The 15,523-nt window shown below is 40.6% G+C and overlaps 2 protein-coding genes across 2 annotated transcripts; one reads left to right on the forward strand and one right to left on the reverse strand.

Moving 5' to 3' along the window:
- Window positions 1-1,242: 1,242 nt before the first annotated feature.
- LOC139930641 (endothelin receptor type B-like) lies at window positions 1,243-7,081 on the forward strand. The gene is made up of 7 exons (XM_071923863.2): window positions 1,243-1,774; window positions 2,986-3,098; window positions 3,269-3,473; window positions 4,745-4,894; window positions 5,049-5,182; window positions 5,343-5,451; window positions 5,546-7,081. The coding sequence occupies exons 1-7, from the start codon at window positions 1,388-1,390 to the stop codon at window positions 5,681-5,683; spliced, it is 1,236 nt and encodes a 411-aa protein (XP_071779964.2). The 5' UTR covers window positions 1,243-1,387; the 3' UTR covers window positions 5,684-7,081.
- Window positions 7,082-10,763: 3,682 nt separating this feature from the next.
- Window positions 10,764-14,756, reverse strand: polr1d (RNA polymerase I and III subunit D). The gene is made up of 5 exons (XM_071923930.2): window positions 14,673-14,756; window positions 13,992-14,089; window positions 13,456-13,532; window positions 12,390-12,472; window positions 10,764-11,121 (listed from the first exon to the last, which is right to left on the reverse strand). The coding sequence occupies exons 1-5, from the start codon at window positions 14,709-14,711 to the stop codon at window positions 11,074-11,076; spliced, it is 345 nt and encodes a 114-aa protein (XP_071780031.1). The 5' UTR covers window positions 14,712-14,756; the 3' UTR covers window positions 10,764-11,073.
- Between the last annotated feature and the right edge of the window lie 767 nt (window positions 14,757-15,523).

The following is a 15,523-nucleotide window of genomic DNA, read 5'->3' on the forward strand; positions in this document are numbered from 1 at the left end:
GTGTTATGAGGAGTTTTACAGGTCTTTGAATGTGTCCCAGGACACATCAATAAGTGATGTGTCCTGGGACACATACCAAATTATATTATACTAGCAAAAGAAAAAAAAGTTTAGAATCAAAAGTAGTTTCTTATATCTATAGAGGTTTATTAAAAGTTTTTAACAAAAAAAATGTATCAATCAATTTGATATGTTCCATGTAGCCTACAATTTTAAAGGCCTTGGTGAAAGTTGCTGAGCATTACTTCAAGATAAAGATATTCATTCTGATCTTGTTTTATATTTCAGTGTTGACTGAAGTGTAATTGCTAGATTTGTATTAAAATGAATGTGTTTTACAATTGTTTACTTACATACGCCCATACTCTGCATGGCTGTATTGGGACAATGTTTGTGCCAAAAAAGCGTATTTCACTCTTTTGCCATTTTTAAAAAAGTTAACAAATATAATTCAACTTAAACTGTAGCAGTATTGTTTTTATAGTAAGGCTCAATCTGATAAAACAAAAAGTTAAAATATTGTGCTTAGTATGTGGTAACGGCAGCTGATCCAACTTTGATCAAAATTTGCTTTGGCTGTCCTGTAAAATCTACTATAACTCACTTACGCCCCTTTGGCTCCAAGCCCTCGATATACAGTATGCGTGTGTTGTTGATACTATTTTGATGGAATTTTATATATAACGGCAATTATTCTGACACTTGTTGATTCAGTTCCAATTTCTTTATAAACAAGGATCAAGATGGATCTATTTGAATTAATTGTGTTTAATCCATATACTGTACACCCACTTTACCATTCACATGTATCTCGTCCGAAAAGACTGAGATCGAGTTGAAATGTTATACAAGTAAGATCCGGTGTGTGGATGCTTTTTGTTTCCTTTGTTTCTCAGTGACTCTAGTCTAGTCTAGTCTAGTCTCCAGTCACCTGAGATAAAGTTCTATTTGTGATGCGCAAACTACTTTCTCGTCACCCACATATTCACTCACAAACCTCCCCTACTCATTATAGACCCAGGCATCATCAATTCAATAAATAAAAAGCAAAGCAGAGAAACAAAACAAAGATTCGACCTGAATATCCCTCTTGCAAAGTCTGTATCATAGTTTCGCTAAACACATGCAACTGGTTTCCTGCAACAGTCACTTAAGTTTCTTCTACTCTTTCTGCAGGATACTGAAAGGAGCCAGGACCCAGACCCAAGCCCCCAGGCCCAGTGTGTGTGTGTGTGTGTGTGTGTGTGTATGTGTGTGTGAATGTGTGCACCGAATGAATGAATCTTGTGTATATGCATGTACGTCTGCACCTGAGCGTTGGTGAGTGTTTCTCGGAGAGTGTGTGGTTCAGACCGTCGTGTGACTTTGAGTGTGTGTGTGTGTGAGGATGAGGGCCGTCGGACTGCTGTGTCTCCTGATGGCCGCGGGGGTCGGGGCGTCTCGGTTCAGCCGCGACTCCCAGGGCGCACCCGGAGCTCCGGAGCTCTCCAAAACCAACGCTTCCCGCTCGCTCCCGGCCCCCGGACCGGGCCGACCGCGCTCCTCCTTCCCCCCCATGTGCATCAAGCCCACGGAGATCAAGCACGCCTTCAAGTACGTGAACACGGTGGTGTCCTGCGTCATCTTCGTGGTGGGGATCATCGGCAACTCCACGCTGCTGAGGATCATATATAAGAACAAGTGTATGAGGAACGGGCCCAACGTCCTCATAGGCAGCCTGGCGCTCGGAGACCTGCTTTATATTCTCATCGCCATCCCCATCAATGTCTTCAAGGTAAACACACACACACACACACTGCATATAAAGTTTGCTTTGGTTGAGACCTTCATCTTAAGGAATTGCTCTGTACATGTTCTGTTTCCGTTCACAGTTATGGGTCAGCTGTTCACATCGCCTTTCCTAGAACAATTCAGTTAGCTGTGGTTCAGCTCTGTGGTTTGTCTTCAAGTCCAGTGTGGTTTTGTGTGGTTTTGCTCATGAGGTGGTTTCCTTTTTCAGTACCAACTGTGTACAGAAATCCCTCTTGGACAACAAGAGATCTTCCAACCAGGAAACTCAATAAAAGCATAGGCGTAAAAACAATTAGGTTGAGCTGATGTTTCGGGCTTTTAGGAGAAACTACATCTTTGTTTCATTCCCTTGCCTTGTGGAAGTGAACACATGTTGCAGGCTGGGGTCTAAATGCGACCACAGCCAAATAACATGTCAATTAGACTTCAAGCCACTTATTGCCAGAGCTGTCTGCCAGTCACCGGTTCCAACAAAAGAAATATGTGAAAAATATGCAATTTTCCTAATCTAATCGGATGCACTTTGATTTAATGTAGTTCAAATCCTGTGCTGTGTTAGGCGGGCTAATCAGTCTCAGAACAACGAGAGTAACGTCACTCAGACTCAGGGGAAACTGATTCATATCTTGCTTTGCCTTCAAGGTCTAGTATTTCTGGTATTTTCATTTGGTTGAAATTATAATCTAAACTGCAATATTCACCATGAAAGGAATAAATGTATTTCAAGATATAATATATGGTTTAATTAAATATATGTTTCATTGACCACAGGTGTAGTTCTGAAATTTGGAAGGTTATTGATTCTTTTCTTGGAGAAGTTGGTGAAATTGGTGCAATACATAGTACTGTAGATTTGTATAAGTGATCAACAAGTATAAAGTTAAGTTACAATAACAACAGAAGAACATAAAATCCTTTAGCTTATAGTGCAATGTAAAGTGTAATTTAATTAAAGACATTGTCCTGAAGTTGAACTGATTTCATTTCCCCTGAGTGATGAGTGTAGTGGTGAGGAGCGAAGCTCTGATGTTGCTTTTGGCTGCGGCTGCTGTGATAATAAGGGAGGGCTCAAAGAGAAGACCCCTCAATGAACCTCAAAGATACAGCGGCCACGTATTTACACAGATGAAATTTCTTACATTTCTCTCCACATATTTCTTTTCTCTTGTCTGCCTCCTCTATTTTTCTCTGTAGTTAATAGCGGAGGACTGGCCGTTCGGCGTGTATGTCTGCAAGCTGACGCCATTCATCCAGAAAGCCTCAGTGGGCATTACCGTCCTCAGCCTGTGTGCCCTCAGTGTTGACCGGTACGGCTCTACACACACACATACACACACACACACACACACACACACATACACCCATCACATGCACAGAAAAATTTGCATCTTACCACAATACTGAAAGCAACTAACGCATGTGTGTGGGCGTGCTTGCATGCTTGTGTGTGTGTGTGTGTGTGTGTGTGTGTGTGCAGCTACCACGCGGTGACGTCATGGAGCAGGGTGAAGGGGATGGGCATCCCTCTGTGGAAAGCGGTGGAGGTGACACTCATCTGGCTGGCTGCCGTGGTGCTGGCGGTGCCCGAGGCGCTGGCGTTTGACATGATGGAGCTGCCGTACAGAGGCAACAAGCTGCGCGTCTGTCTGCTGCATCCAGAGCAGAGCACCAGCTTCATGAAGGTAGGCATTTTATTGCGTTAGGTATACAGTGTATTTGTTACTCACATGCAATTAGTGATTTGATTGTTTTTCTTTCTGCTGCTGTCAGCTTGACTAGCTCTCTCCTTGTAAAAGAGATCCTTGTTTTAAAGAGTAACCTGGATAAAAGATAAATATAAACTTAAAATACTAAAATAAAAATTCACATGCAAGTGTGTTTGGGGTATTACAGCTGAATGAGTGACGTCGACAACATATGTATGTACCACTGGTTACTCAAACCTATGAACAAAATAGCTTCAACTTGCCAAGGTTCAGTCATATATCAACTGAAAATGTTTTATAGGCAACTCGGGGTTGCGTGTTACCATTTTCCAACAACCATATGGTTGCACAATATACCCTGCATATTGCATAAGGATTCACTATCAAGGGTATGTAAGGAAAAAAAATCTTGGATTTTGTTCAGCTTGCACTTGATGTTATTTTCAAGTTCGAAAGTCCACAGAATGTTTCACTTCAAAGTGCCTGAGCAGCGAAAATACAATTAATGTGTCTCTCAAGCAAAGTTTCCTTTTCTTATTCAAGCTCTGCCAATAAGTAATTAGTGAATCACAAAAACTGAATACAATGCATACACAGTACATGCAAATCATCTCGCCATGCCTGTAAGACATTACATTTTGACTTTCTGTTTTTCATAATATTCACAGTACAGAGTTCACATTCTTGAAGCTGCACAGCAGACTAACATTAAAAATCTCAATCAACATTTCATTATGTGGATATCGCCCTTCTACTTTAACTAGAAGGGTCTGAGAGGATTGCAGGACACCATGGAAATAGCTATGCTTTGATTTAATGCTGATGTTAAATAAAAAGTGAACTTCAATAAGTGAATTGTAATTCCAGTTATTTATCACTAGCAAAGAGGCATAATTCTGACACGTTATCTTTCAGTGAATCAGTAGGTGGACAGTTTTGAGGATTTAATAGATCAAATGTCCTAAAGTCACCCTAAAACAATTACTCCACAAGGGCAGAAAAGTACTAGAAAAGAAAGTTAATTTCTTTATCTGAGTCTGGTGTGAGTATGTCATTAGTTTTTCCAACGTAATGAATACAAAACAATTGTGAACCAGGACCCCAAAATTGAGGTATATACCAAACTTTCATCTAAATATTTCTCATTAAAATCCCTCTACATTCCTTCCAGAGCCACCTCTCACATCACACGTCTTGTTTTTACAAGTGCAGTTTTTGTGACTGGGTCTTTTGTGTTTTTCTTCCAGTTCTACCAGGATGTAAAAGACTGGTGGCTGTTTGGCTTCTACTTCTGCCTGCCGTTGGCCTGTACAGGAATCTTCTACACTCTCATGTCCTGTGAGATGCTGAGCCGCAAGAAAGGCATGCGCATTGCTCTCAACGACCATATGAAACAGGTGCGTACACAAATGGCTACTAAGATCATTTCTAATCTTGCAAACATAATCTTAAAACTTGACTTAAGACTTGAGGAGAGCGAGGCACTCAAAAGCATCCATCTCTGTCTTTGTGTGTGTGTGTGTGTGTGTGTGTGTGTGTGTGTGTGTGTAGCGGAGGGAAGTGGCGAAGACGGTCTTCTGCCTAGTGTTGATCTTTGCCCTGTGCTGGCTGCCTCTTCACCTCAGCCGCATTCTGAAGAAAACAGTCTATGACCAGAACGACCCCAACCGCTGTGAACTGCTCAGGTGAGCGTCCAGATTACGCAAATACAGATTTATACACGTATGCCGACGCACACTCATGGGTACAAATACACTGCCTTAAGTAAGTTCATGAGAACCCATTGTTCTCCACTCTGCGGCTTCCTGTTGTCTTGACGATGAACTTTGCCCTCTGCCCCGCCAGCTTCCTCTTAGTGATGGATTACATTGGAATCAACATGGCGTCCCTAAACTCCTGCATTAACCCGATTGCCCTCTACTTTGTCAGCCAGAAGTTTAAGAACTGCTTCCAGGTGAGAAGACACACGCTGGCACAAATATTATGGTTTTACTACAAAATACAGACTGGAAGAAGGTATTAATAATTTGTGTGTTCTTATCTCCCAGTCCTGCCTGTGCTGCTGGTGCTACAGGACGGCTCCGCTGGACGAGCGGGGCTCCGGCGTGCGCTGGAAGGGCTCCTGCCACGGGAACGGACTAGACCGCTCCAGCTCCCGCTCCAGCCAGAAATACAGCTCCTCATAGATACACACACACACACACACACACACACACACACACACACACACACACACACATACATCACACACTTCTTATCACTGAGAAACAGCACTGTCACTGCCATAGACAGGCAATCAGATCAGAGTGAGGGGGGGAAAGATGGAGAGGAAGAAGTCACTCTACGCTACGCGAAGTGAGACTTCTACACAATGTGAACTCACAACAGACTGAAAGACTTCATGCATCAAACCGATGAATGAAGCACTGGGACTGAACCTGTGCAGGCTGTAATACTAACTACAAACACAAAAGCTAGGATGAAACCAAAGCTAGATTTAGCTCTTAACCAAGACCTTACTCAAACATTACGACTTGAGTAGAGGACTGTATGTTAGTCAGTGGAAACTAAGTTTATAGAGAACATTTTATTCAAGCTGCAGATGGAAATATGTGTAAATTTCTGTACAGTATTATTTACATGCGGATTTCAGACCAAGCACTAAGGCCAGATATAATCAAGGGTCTTAGTGCGTCATGTATGAGCAATAACATTGATGACATGCTGTGGTGATTATACCTGTTGAAGCTTTGATATCTCATGGGATAGAGAGTCAGAGGGAAAATGTGACCGTGAGTTATTTCCTAAAAAGCCTCAAGGCTGGCTATGCATATAAGCACTATCAATAGCTGATTATCTGAACATCAACTGCATGTTGACAATGAGCTTCAGAACTCCTGGTGACATCATGCCAGAGCAAAATGGGTGTACTGTACATCTCACAGTCATGCGGCAGAGTTGAAAATCGGCAATCTTTCCTCTGGAAATCATCGCTGCTTTAAGTCATGTGGAGGGCAGCTGTTGTCCAAGAACACTTGACAAATACCAGCTGATTCTCATCATGCTACATAGAATTAGTAACTTTTTGCGATATTCTTGCTGTTGTTTCTATTCCCACTGTGTATAAAGCCTTGTCTCTTATAATGTAACTTCTATTTTTATATGAAAATATCTTATCACAAAACCTTTTACATTCACACAAAGCTTATTTAATCTTCCACCAGGTGTTCGTATATTATTTCTAAATGTTTCACCTTGATCAGTGTGTGTTCCTATGGCAAATATAGTTATTGTGTAGGAGCTGTAATCATGAAGATGCTCCTGAGAGCTGCTTTAGGAATACATATCAAAAAAATGGGAAGTTCACCATCATTCAGGTTTTCTAGCAGTAAAAATGGTAAACCTGGAAATAATTGAGGAGTAGGAAATGTTATTTTCAGTGGGGATAAACTTCCTCTAACTACATGAGTGTTCAAAATATCTACCTATATATATATGTATATATATATACATATATATATACCATTTTCTTTCCATAGTAACCAGAAAATCCAGGTGAAGGCTGTGATCCTTTATTGATTTAACCTGTTGAACCCATTTCATCTGTGAAGGCAGGAATTGTGAAAAGGGGGGGGGGACAGAAAATTTCAGGAACAGCTTCCTCTTAGCGAGTTGCCTAAGAGGAAGCTGTTCCTGAAATTTTATAATATTTTTATAATTATAATATTCTGGGCACAGTGTAGCTGATGGTTCAATAAGTATTCAGTAGTCACTGATGTACTCACAAAACTTGCAAAACAATTTACACAACTTCTGGCTGCCTAACAAATCAGGAGTCAGGCATGAGGGAAAACTGCAGTTTTTGCCAGCAGTTTGAATGTTGGATTTCCATTTAGTGACTGCCAAGTTAGATATGCACCTATCTCTATCCAAACCTCCACTCCATTAAAAAGAAAAAACTGGATTGTGTATTCATAGCATGCGCATCTGGGAAAACCTGCAAATGTTGTAATTCAGTGTCATTAGATGTACAAACTTTACAAGAAGCTGAATCAGACTTTTTATCACTGGTGGAAGTGAGAGCATGCACTGATGTTCACGCACAAGTCAGACCCATATTATCTAGTGCTGTTTTGCTCTTACTAGACCATGACTATCCAATAAGCAATGAGCAATGGCTCTTATTTCTAAACCAAATTTCTTATGAGAAACCACATTTTTGCTTGGTATTCATCATTATTCTGACTTTGAAAATGTTCATTTGACAAGGTTTTTCTTCTGTCACCATATAATAATTTGTAATAGCACTCATCAGCTGATAATATCAGATTGAGCTGAACTTCACCCTTCTTTTAGCTAAACATTCTCACCAAATGTTGCAGCTTTGTCTTTTTAGAGGGAAAGCTAGAAATTCAGTGCTACTTACAAATACTTTTAGGGTGATAGATAAAATGCTATGTGAATACACTGCCGGCTGTTTTAAATAACATTTATATTGTACCTATTTGTTGACAACATGCAGTAATAAATATTATTTTATAGCATTTGAGTTGTACGTTTTGAGTTACTGACTGACAAATTAAAACGGGGCACTGCTGGCCGTTACCAGTGGTGGTGCAGTCTAGTCTTTGCTGACATAATAGTGTATTTGCATGCTGTATCTTACACTGTATCTACATACACTACCAGTCAAAAGTTTGGACACACACATTTTTCTTTATTTTTACTATTTTTCGCATTTTAGAATAATAGTAAAGACATCAAAACTATGAAATAACACAAATGGAATTATGCAGTGACCAAAAAAGTGTTAAACAAATCAAAACTCTCTTGTATTTTAGATTCTTTAAAGTAGTCGCCCTTTGCCTTGCTGGAAAGGCAAAGGCTTTGGAAAGAAATTCATACATAGGATCAACTTCACTATTTATATTTGTCTAAGAAACAAATTTCAAGCATTTAAGCGTAAGCCTTTAGATCAAAATGGCTTTAAGAGAATGAAAAAAACATTCAATCAGTTGTATCCAAACTTCACTTATAGTGTAGGTGGTGTGTATGGAAAGCATAAAGAGTTTTCACTGTATTGTGGATTTTCTGTGAAGCTGCTGTTTGATTACCTAACACCCCTGGGTGGTTTAACTTGCCTGAAACACCTAAAGTAATCTCAGCTATAAAATGTTTGTGTTTTGATTGATTGATTGATTGATAATTTTTATTTCGAACATGTAAAAAAATAAAAAAACAGATAAAAACAAAACAAGAATAACAATAAAATGTTTTGTTGCAGCATTAGCCAGAGTTCAAGTTTACATTTATGAAAGTTCATAAACTCCTTGACTTTAACATGTGAGTTGGAGACATGTTTATCAGCCACACAGCCCCGGTGTGAGAGACTATCGCACTCTTGAGAAGAGTGAAGGCAAACAATACTTTGTTATTAACAGTCTGTCAAGGCTGAGAAATGTCTCAAGTTTCATGTTTTCGGCTTACCGTGGAGGGGTTACGTTTGTTATGTATGAATTGGACCTTCGAAAGAAAACATTTCACATGAGGCAGAGATGAACCTTGCGTGTTGGACCTACATGGGGTTATACAAAGGTTATCCTGACTTTAATTTATGGCTTCAGAGAACTACGCACTTGGCTCCAGGCCCGACAAGGCAGGAATTTCTCTTAAACGGTCAAAAAACTGACTAGTTGGTATTTTAATGTCTTTATTTCCTGAGTAACTCATTAACTTTTTTGACCCTGAGACCCTGAGTAAGAGGAGAAAATTTATACTGTAGGGATAATGGAGATTTTATGTTTTTCTTGAAGTTTCTTTTACCACATAGATGGCTGTAGCAACTCATATCATACTCAGCAGTTAAACCCTTGAGGTCATGTGGCATGAATATGACTCAATGTGGGATAAAGGCAATCATCAATTAATTATATGTTTTAATACTGTAAGACTGTACTCATTTTTAAGTACTAATTTTGCTCGCTAGAAAAGTAAAGAAAAGCTTATTGATGCAAATTGAATTTGAAAAGAGGAATTTCCTTCTCCAGCTTCTTCCAAACGCTCCGACATTAAAGTCATCAGATATGTTTCAAATCAAATTTGGTCTCAGCTGCTGTTGCAAGTTAAACCTTTGATCTTGTGTACTAAAGATTTATGATCAAGTGATTGGCAAAACATTTTGAATACAAACAGTGGCAGTTTGTGTCCAGTCTGCTCATCATCATAACTTCATTACTCCAAGATATCAGTTACTTTAAAGTGAAGGAGTTTTTTTCAGTTTAAGAGTCTGGTTAGGACCAGGGAAAGTTGGAGCACAGTTATGCATAGATCCTATCTAATCATTCTTGGCAATGTTTTTTAAAAACATGTCATTTGCTGAGAAGCTGCAAACGGCCTCAGATCATCACTCGTTATCCAAGATCATTTCTACATATAGGCATGTTGTAGAATGGTGATGTTGTAGAAAAGTTGATAATCTACAAACTCCAGCCGCTACTCACCATATAACCACAGAAATAACTGTTATCTGAATGGTATACTTTAGTATTCTTGAATAGCTCCTATATTTCTCAGATTTAAATCAATCTAGCATATTGCTCACTAAAATGCATACTGTGAATTTACGCTTTATAACAGCTTAATAACGTAAGCAAACTCCATTTCATAAATTGAAAGATGGATATATTGAGTTTAGGTGAGTTTGTCTTCCACAACATTACTACATATAATCCCTTCATTCAGTATATTCAGTCATGGATATATTCATTCACATTTGTCCAACAATTATTGAGATAACAATTTGAGAGGTTCTCAAGGTTGACCGTTTTGTCAAATATGAGTTGCAGTTTTTTTCCCCCCGAACTTGCGTTTCATACCCACAAAGCCAGCCATGTGTGAAAATGTGACTGACAGAGGGATATGATTAAACTCAAACAACTTCAACCTCATTATTTACACTTCTCTCCACTCATTTTTCCTCTCCTTTCTCTTGGCACTGTATGAAGTCCCTCACCCCACATTCCTCTGCTAATAAGGACATTCGAGCCTCCACCCCTCCCTTCACTCATCAAACACCGCTTCAAAGGACAGATGAGAACCTTCTGTTTTTCAAACCTCTCATCACTTTAGGCTTGGACATCCTTCAAACAGTGTTACATGAGAAGCGGTGAGAATACAAATATTGCTGCAAAAGTCAAATGGGCAAGCTCCAAACAATACAAAATATTTCCATGAAATACAAAAAAAAAAAAAAAACTCTTAGTTGTTAAAGATTCATATCTTTTATTGTTCCTCTAATCATTCCTGCATTCCAGGAAAATGACCGGATGAACACAAAATTTAAACACATTTATCTTACAATATACATCAGATTCCTACAAAATACAAAAGAAAACTATACAAATGCATGTTTTAATGTGGCTTGTTCAAAATATTTTGAGGAGTGGAGGCCAGTTTCCAGACCTTTCCCTACCAAATTTTAAAAAGGGAAAATCAAGGTTAAGTGTCACTATAATTCTTACAGTGTGTGTGTGTGTGTGAGACAGCGCCGTGGTCCTTCAGGGTCGTGCGATGCTCCTCACTCCATGGGTTGCTCCTGCCTCTCTTTAAACTCGTCTACTCTTGCCTGTAAAACAGCACACACGCAGATAGCACCCTGCTGTTAGAGTTTAATGAAACAGACAAATGGAGAGGATGATGTTTTTATGGAAGCTGACTTTCACTCTTTCACCATGGGACGCTGTGGCTGACCAGTCCCTTGGGTTTCATTACATCTTCTTTATTCTTTGTTTGGCCAGTGTGACCGTTAGGCTACTGAACGGACTTCCATTCCAACAACAACAACGTGATACTGAAGTCGTCCCTATGGGGAAATTCACTTTTTGCTCGCTCCCCTCTATAGAGAGGTGAAAGCACAGGGTCAGATGGAGAACAGCACCCGTTTAGTGGATAGGGATTCAGCGTCACTTCACCAGGGCAGAAGCATGCTGACACAGGAGCTGAAAGTGGCTGAAGTGCGGTCTCCCTACTCACTACACCACACCACTGAGATCTGGGATCATCCGACTGCTGATTTGCCTACGCCGATACGCTGACAAAATTTTCTAGAGCAGAAAATGTGAGCCATGTGGAATCTATAAATCAGTCAATAAGTCATGTATTGCAACGTCTCCCATCTCTTTTCATTTCATGTGGCTGCAGCTGGCCAGTACTATTGGCATCTTTTGTGGTCTTTGACTCTTCCTATTCCCTCGTCTCTAGTTGTTGCCCATGGTGACCGAGATGTCGTTCTTATGACGGAGTTGATGACGATGGTGGCCGAGTCGGCGTTGATAACACTCACCAGATTTTCACGTTTCACCCAAAGCGCTCTTATTCTGTTTAGTCTGTGTATTTTGTTGATGCTCGATGTTATCAACATTCAATCGTTGTTTGTCCACTCTCAGCACCCATTACATTCCTGACCGTCCTGGAAGGGAGATCCCTCTCTGTAAGGCCCTTCCCTAGGTTTTTGTTTTTCTAATAAGATTTTCCTGGAAGTTCTTCCTCGTTCTCACTGAGGGTCTAAGGTTGGGGGAGGGGGTCATTTTTATTTATTATTTCACAATGCGTACGCTATGAAGCCTTTTGGGACTCTAACTGTGATAAAGGGCTATACAAATAAACTTGATCAATCTGCTGCTACTGACAAAACAAACACTGACAACTATGTGCAGCATCTTCTTTGTTCATGTATCAATTCAGTGTAGATATTTCATCCTTTTCCTGTTTGAATTGAAGAACGGCTTGCCCAGAAATCACTATCAGACCAGTGTCTGCCAATTTCCTCATTAAGAGACTGGTGATCGGTTCAAAACATCCCAGTGTGAGGATCTCCAGCACACACAGCCTCACCTGGAAGGTGTTGAGAACGTGTTGACAAACATCGCTGAGCTCATTCAGACCCCTCCGCAGCGGCTCTGTGGCTGGCGCTCCCCCTGGAACAGACAGAAGAAACCTGGATGAAGAAAGACACTGGGTGCACATGTATCACCACTACTACTGCTGCTGCTGCTGCTATTACTACTACTACTACTATAAATAGTAATTAAATAACAAGTCAAACATGTTGTCCCCCACGAATGATGCAAGCACCCTCTTGGGCCAGTCATCCCTACAGGTTTCATCAAAACTGGACAGGTGGTGTAGCAGTTATGGCCTTTCAAAGTCTGAAACTATGACCTTTAATTACAGCGTCCCCATCATGCCAATCGGAGTAATGTTTGTACCGGTAAACTCCAGAACAAGTTCCGCCAAAATCGGACCAGTGGTGTCTGAGATATCTCGTTTCAGTAAAATTTTGACCTTTAATTACAGTGCAGCCATTTAAATCCTTTTAAATGATGAGTAGGTAAACCAATCATTGTTCATTTTAGTCAGCCAGAGAAGGCTAATAAGTTCAGAAAATTGTATCACTTTAGTGTAATGCAGCCTGTAAGACCAGGAAGAAGTGACATTTAAGTTATTTCACAATATTACGACAACATTGTAAAAAATAAAGCCATGAGGAATTCTCCTCCAGGCATCATGACAGTCAGTTCAACCACAAACACAATGTGTTGAAGGGTTGAAGTTGCTGTTACGAGTTAAGTAAGTGACTGACAGATGATGTATCTTTGTTGGAACAAGCGTTGGGTAAGAGGAAGGAAGTATGTGTGTGTGTGTGTGTGTGTGTGTGTGTGCATGTGTTTGTGTTTTTCAGTCAATGGCATTTCTACCTTGGCTGAGCAGACCAAGTGAAAGCACCAGACTCCAATCAACATGTTTACTCTCTGCAACACAGCCGTAATAATGTTTACTCTCCAGCTCTCCTCTACACACACGCACACATAAACAAACTCATATTGTGCATGGGTTTGGGGTCAAGAAGAAGAAAAGGGGAGATGAAGAGACGGTGAAGAGGGATTACGGGGCGTCTCACCTCGTGTCTGAATGCGGAAGTTGATCTTGCTCTCAGACGGATGGGTGATGCTGTACCCACAAAACTCCACATCCACACTGATGGAAAACAGGAAAGCAGACAGACAGACGGGGCTTATTTGTGCTGCAGATGATTATTGAGTGTTGTGCCAATATGGGCCAGGCTATGTTAGTGTGATTTTTTTCTCCCCCATTTAGCTGCTAGTGTTGGCCTGGATTGAATGAGAATGAAAACTTTCAGAACAAAGAGGAATCACATGAGCAATCAAATTTGCTTTTATGCGATTATGAAACAGTACAACATAATTGACAAGTATTTTCGATACATCGACTGTGAAAAACACTCCGCTCCAGCTGGAAGCGAAGTAGACAACAAAGAGACTTTGGAGCATCAATCTTATTCTTTGTGCGTCAATGTGGGCCTTGGGGGGAGTGAAATGGTTTGAAGTACAAAGAGCCAAATGGGTCAAACCCGTGACCATGACTCAGGGTCAAAGGTCAGGGTCACTGTATTTATGCCTACGCTTAAGTACTGACTTCTTCATGACCATATATCTGAGGGAGTTGCCCAACGTGTGGTCCTCCTCATGCAGCACAAACGTCACGCAGCCCTCATCAGCTCCATCAGCCTGGACCTGAAACACCACAGAAACGCAGTCACAACAACATTACTCCTACACAGCCGGTCACAACCATTAACAAAAACAGAGACATACTGTAACTTGATCAGTCACAGTCAGAGGAATAAAGCAACTGTTATGCATTATCCATACAACCATTACTAATATCTCACAAAAAGACATCCAGGCATCAGTCGTACATATCGATCTGAATGTGGATGCTGGTGGAGTGACCATCCGGTCTTTGTTCAAATGCTGCCCTCCAGTGGAGAAAAGATGTATTACAGACTAATGTGACTTGAGGAGATTCAGTCCATATTTGATTTACATGGAACTGTATCTTTACATAACACCACTAATGCTATCTATCTACATCTACGTTTCCAACATTCAGTACAGATTATGATGTGGTGTGGCTTTCAGATAGAAAAACATTGCTCTTTTCCCGTTGCTACCCACGTGAGGAGTTTGCAGACAGTCGCAGTTCTGTCATTAGCTTCATTAGCTCAATAGCGTCTCCCAAAAAGTCAGCTAAAACGCAGCATAGCTAGGTAACTGTGTACTATTCAATAAATAGATACGTATTTTAGCTTTTCACCATCTCGAGCGCCGGTTTCTTTTCGCCATCTCCAGCCATGCTTCACATTCCCACCCAGGCAACTCAAGCGCCAGACGACCAAAAGGGATTTTAACCCTCATCGCTGTCTTACAGGCGAGGGGCGGAGCCACGAAGTAACGAGCTTCACCCCTGAAATATCAACAAATGCACCAAAAAACAAGTTTGAGAGAAAAAAAAGTTGAAAAGATAACATCTAAATGTAGCTAGAGAAGAAGAAACAAAAGCATGAAGATGAAGATATATTTGTTTTTACTGCGCTCACTCACAGCTGTTTAGAAGACAGGTTTGCATTTTGCTCTCAAGTTTTGAATTGTCATTTCTGTGGCCAATGACCATACCTGACACCAGAATTTGATTTGAGTAAATAGGGTAAATCTATGGCATCTCAATTACTAATTGAATTGGGGGTAAGACACTCTTCTCTGTTGCAGCCCCACTTTGAGATTTAGGCTGATAAGACATGTCTATCTTTACATAAACTCTTGCTAAGTGGAAGACAGACTGGTGTCTTAGGGTAGATCTTGACTAACTTGGACGCAGCTGTACAACCTAGCTGGCTAGCGCTCTGATTTGCAAAGATGCAAGTTATCTTCTGAAATGGCAAGCTTTTTAACTGGCTTTTTCTCTCAAACAGGTTTTTAGTATGCCTATGTATTAATGTAGTGTATGTGGTAAGACGCTTAGGTCTGTAAGACAGTTCTGAGGGCTTACAAAACCCTTGAGCGCTGCAGACGGTCGCCGATATGTGACGTATGTATGAAAACATGTGACGACAACACTACACTACAGGAAGTTAAACGATGTAGTTCACAAAGGGAGACGTTACAATT

The sequence above is a fragment of the Centroberyx gerrardi genome, chromosome 16, assembly GCF_048128805.1.
Source record: "Centroberyx gerrardi isolate f3 chromosome 16, fCenGer3.hap1.cur.20231027, whole genome shotgun sequence".
Lineage (NCBI taxonomy): Eukaryota > Metazoa > Chordata > Actinopteri > Beryciformes > Berycidae > Centroberyx > Centroberyx gerrardi.